General features: G+C 44.0%; 1 protein-coding gene across 1 annotated transcript; it reads right to left on the reverse strand.

The window, feature by feature from the left end:
- Positions 1–3,535: 3,535 nt before the first annotated feature.
- On the reverse strand, positions 3,536–4,672 carry LOC112572353 (leucine-rich repeat-containing protein 15-like). The gene has a single exon (XM_025251984.1). It carries the CDS (start codon positions 4,633–4,635, stop codon positions 3,745–3,747), a length of 891 nt encoding a protein of 296 aa, XP_025107769.1. The 5' UTR covers positions 4,636–4,672; the 3' UTR covers positions 3,536–3,744.
- Positions 4,673–5,291: the final 619 nt, after the last annotated feature.

A 5,291-nucleotide genomic window follows, 5' to 3' on the forward strand; every position in this document is an offset into this window, starting at 1 on the left:
GAGTCTGAGTTAGCGAGAAGTACCTTTGGGCTGCTTAAGGGCTGGTAAGCTAGTTATTCGCTGGTAAGTAGGATAAAGCCGCAACATGAAATCCACCCCTGGTCCGCTGGAAATAGCTGCTCGCTACACTCAGTCTCTTTTCCCCTTTCCCCTCCCCTGGGAGTTGAGCTAGCGAGAAGTACCATCGTGCCATCTGGCATCTGGTCCGCTAGAAATAGCGATGTTTTAGAACTGACAAATGACATTGCAGCAGCAATCGAATTGTCGAATCAACGTGGGTCCCTTTCTCCAGTGTTACAGGTTCTAAGTGACTAAGCTGCTGATAAAACTTGTCCAGCTTCTTGTCTATTTGAATTTAGCAGTGATTAGTTGCTTTTTAAATGATATTTAAACTTGAAAAAGGCAAAATTAACATCCTAGCTTAGGTATTGTGCAGACTAACATGACTGTAATGTGACAGTCAAACCTTCAAGTTCTTGACATAGGATTTGCCCTGTGCAGCGGCGGCGTTAGGGGGTGGCAAATGGGGCGGCCGCCCCAGGCCCCACTCTCGAAGGGGCCCGCGCTTCAGCCCCGATGTCATCTTTATGACTTAGTGCTAGCTGTGTTAAACAAGTTGTGACCAAAAAATTGACGTTCAGAAAACACTTCTAAGTTCTAATGAAGCAAATTATTGAACCCATGTCTTCACGTTAAACCCGACAATAATAACAAGCAGGTTAGTCAGTTGTCGTCACCATATTATTTCGCTTTAAGAAAAAACCGCTACTGTCACAAACGGTGGTGAAGATTACAAACAATTAAAACACTAAATTCGTGCGTTATTTCGCGAAATACATCCAGCCTATCTAACTGTATATCAATCAGTGCTTCCGGCATCATGTCAATAGGGATGTTGACACACGTACTCCATTACCCAGGCCCCGCGCGGATAGTCGGCCCCAGGCCCCGCGTGTTCTTAACGGTTCCTAACGCCGCCTCTGGCCCTGTGTGTGAGAGAGTTTGTGTGTGTTGAGGCTTTGTACTGTAACCCACAAATTTTACTGCTGAATACCTGTTGCAGGGTATGTGTGTGTTGATGCTTTGTACAGTAACCCACTTTTTTTTTGCATTGCATCTCACTTCTGAATACCTGTTACAGGTGAGTGTGTGTGTGTTTTGAGACTATGTACTGTAACCCAGATTTTTTTTTATTTCACATTGCATCTCACTTCAGAATATGAGTTGCAGGTGTACGAGTTTGTGTGTGTTGAGGCTTTGTACTGTAACCCACATTTTTTAGTTTGCATTGCATCTCACTTTTGAATAGCTATTGCAAGGGTGTGTGTGTGTGACTTTGTACTGTCACCCACATTTTTTCATTTTGCATTGTATCCCATTTCAGAATATGTGTTATACAGATCCACTCTAATATACAAAAATGCATACACTGGCAGTACTGCTAGTTTTAATTATCATTTATCTCTTTGTCTAGCTTGCTTATTTAGCTTTTAGCAGCCAGACTTCTAGTTTGAGATTTTAAATTCTAGTTCCATTTGGCTTATTATAGACTGCTTTTTGGTCTTTGAAATGTTATATCATGAGCTGTTGCTCTGTATCTCCTTTGCTGGTTGTTTTTTCTTTTTTTCATTCTAAGGGTTTTCCGGTTGTCCAGGGTGGTGTTGACGGGTAGAAGTTTGCCATGATTTGAAGGGACTTGAATATTCTGTGGCAGAGCAAAGAAAAATATGTAGTAAATGATGGTTGCAAGAGTGGCATTTAGATTTCTGCATATACATCAATAGCTTTCTAAAGAAAAGTGATGTTATTCACAAACTGATTTATTGTAAAGTGGCAGAAAATTATCAATCCTGCATAAAATGGACTGAAAATATCATTTAAATGTATATATATATTTGTGTGTGGATGCAATTATTCACTTTTCATTTTGCGTTTGTTTTAAAATGTGTGATTGTGACTGTTTGAGTCTAAAATAAATTTCACTATGTAAATTTTAAGATATTGTGTATTTCTTGTTGAGATGGCAGCATGTTGCACACAAACTTCAGAATACAGCATTCTGCGCACAAACTTCACAATAGAGCCACCATGAAACATGAATTCATTCAGCCTGCTTACCTCCTGTGGACCATTCACTGGAATAAAAAACATGTTTTAAAAAGTGTACTTCATTTAATCAACAAACATATAGCTGATGTATAAACATGTGTCTCCGTGTGAACGCGAGTGAGGTTTGTGTACTGTCCATGTATGTAGTCGTGACACAGCGGCAGAGAAAAGAACACGCCAGAAGGTCCGACGGAACACCGATTGAAAAGACACTTTGGTTAGAAAGTAAAGCATGGTTTTTTGTGGACTCCAAGGTCGGGTGCGTGTAAGGGATAGGTAAAAAAAGAACACAACGCGAGGCAAAAGACTAGACGACGCACCCGACTACGAGAGTTAGGATTTTCATAAAGACTAAAGTGTAAAATTCTCCTTGGGAACTTCCGTCCTCTTCCCTGGAACAACAAAGAGGAACGGACTGATTTGGCGCTAAGCTAAGCTGTAGCGTAGGGTGCTAGCGTAGGGTCGGTCAGTCCGGTTACAATATTAACATCTTAGGGTTTTCTCTCCAGTTTAACTCCGAAGTGAAAATAACATCCAGAACTATTTTCTACAGATCTGATGTTTAACTTTTGGGGAGTTTGTTGAAGAATGAAAAGAGCGTGATCCTGATGCTAGATGGAATGAGTTGAAACTGTCAAGCATAACAGTCCATTAATTTTTTTTTCTTTAAAACACTTTCGCCCATTGACGAAAGATTCAAGGATATTCCGCAGGCAGTACATCGCGCACAATGTTTATCTTTAGAGTCTTTCATCAACCAGTCTTTATATTTTTCTTCCTTTAGCCAGTTCACCTGAAAGGAACACTTCCCCGGCATTTTTTTTAATCGTCAAGACTAAAATCTCGCGAAACATAAGTTCTCATCGCGAACGAGACTTGGCAGTCGTGTGATCAAAATAGCGATGAGGCAAAGAACTGTCTGTATTCTACGCCAAAGTCGACTCCGAAAATAAATTTGTGGATTTATAAGAGGCATGAAAAATAAATCTGTGGTAATATTTTATCGATATAAGGACTTGTAAGAGTCACAGAGAAACGTAAGGACCTGTGTGAGGAATTGTAAGGACCGCATGGCAAATATAAGGACTCATAAGGCCTTATGGCGAAAATTCTCTAAGTAAGGACTTGTAAGGACCCTACGAACCCTGTAAAATATAAATAAATGCCTTAAGCAACTGCAGTGCGGTTGAATTTAGGGAGCACGATGACTGTCTATGACGGTTTTTAGGTGTTAGATGAGCTGATTTCAGCACGACCAAACGACCTTCACGTCTCCTACACAAGAGCGGAAAAGGAAGTTGCAATTTCCACCGAGAGTTATCTTCTCCACAGACAAGTCGCCCACGAACTAATAAATACACCTTCATGAATGGAACATTTCTTCTTGTCACAAGTTACTACAGTGTCTGATAAAATTGTTTCCTTTTGAATTTTTATTAATGTTAGTTTGCGGTAAGGACAACAATGCATGCATACCAATATATGTCGTCGTATTCGTGAAATATTTTATAAATATCTTAATAAGGTCTTCTCTGATTCTCCTTTCTTTCAGAAAGTGGAGTCTTGAGTTCTTTCATATTCCTTCGTTTTACTAGCACTTTAATATCACGTCTTTGTACGCTTTCCACTAACGATTTAACCGGACGACTGATCACATTGACATTGAGCAGTCACGTGACCAAAGGCCTCGACACTGAGGGAGCGCACCTGGTTACGGCTGAAGTCCAACACCTGCAGCTGCGACAAGCCAGAGAAGGCCTCGTCAGGCACGCTCTTGAGGTGGTTATGGCTACAGTTCAGCCACTTCAGAGCCCTGAGACCGGAGAACGTCGTCTGCTCGATGTAGGACAGGCTGTTGTTGGCCAGGTTCAGCACCTGCAGGCTGTGGAGGTTGCTGCTGAACGCTTGGCGAGGGAGCTCAGTCATGCCGTTGGAGGACAGATCGAGTGACGTCAGTTTGTACTGCCATATGAAGACTTTTTTGGGCAGAATGCGAATCCGGTTAGAAGACAGATTGAGGTACTGGAGGTTGGTAAACTCCTGCATGACCCCCGGTGGGATGGTGATGAGAGAGTTGTCTTGAAGCTCCAGCTCATCCAGGTAGGTCAGGACGGAAATTCTGTCCCAGACGTTGTCGTCAAGACCCATGCTGAACAGCGACAACTGTTGGAGCATATGCATGTTGTTTAACACCCGAGCAGGTAGCTGGCCTATCAAGTTGCCACCCAGTCTCAGTACCCTGAGGTTGGAGCAGTTGGCTACGTTCAGGCTGCTGACGTCCCGGAGCGCGTTGTAGGTCAGATCCAGAAACATCAGTTTCGACAACTCATCACAGACGTGCACCTCCAGGGCGGGGATGGCGTTGTGGACGGCGTACAGTCGCAGCAGGTGGGGGAAGCTTTCAGGTGCCCAGTCCAGCAGGGTGGAGAGGTTGTTGTTGCTGACATCGAACGGTGAGTTGCGGCACATGACGCCGGCCTGATGCAGATGCTGCAGCTGGTTGTAAGAAAGATTAAGAGTGCGCATGCGCCTGCAGGTCGCACAACGCCAGGAAGTTGTGCACGTTACTACTCGATCACTGCAGCTCGCGCGCTTGCCCAACGGCGCCGCGAAAGTCCGGGTGCACCTGTCCAATGAGGTTGGACAGGCCTTTGATGTGCAGCACCTCGAGGCTGCTCAGCCACGGAAGTTGTGACGAGGTGAGGTCGTGTAGAGCGACACATTCGATGAGATACTTCAAGCTGCACCAGCTGCGAGAACATGCTTCCTTCAGACAGTAAGCTCCGCTGAGGGGGCTCAATTGTTCACACCTGCATTGGAAGAAGAAACCACCCGTAAACTGTGCGGGGACGATCAGGGTGTCAGTAATTCCTCCGGCGATGATGTTCTTTAAAATGTAAAATGAAGATCGTTGCTGCTAATAATTCAGTCATCTTGACCTTCTGACGTCTGCAATATCTGGGAGTCTAATCCTACTTCTAAAAATACCCCTGTTTGTGATTTAACGGCATGTCACGCGACCTGACGTAGCTGGAGTGGGGTTGGGTGTGGTTTTTGGTGTCAAATCATTGCGCGCTAGACCTGACATCATCTGCCAGCGAGCCCAGCCAGCCAGCCAATCAGACATGCTATTAGATAATTTAATAAAGACAGAGTTGAGGCAGCTTGCATGAAGGTGGCGA

Source organism: Pomacea canaliculata, linkage group LG9 (assembly GCF_003073045.1).
Source record: "Pomacea canaliculata isolate SZHN2017 linkage group LG9, ASM307304v1, whole genome shotgun sequence".
Taxonomy (NCBI): domain Eukaryota; kingdom Metazoa; phylum Mollusca; class Gastropoda; order Architaenioglossa; family Ampullariidae; genus Pomacea; species Pomacea canaliculata.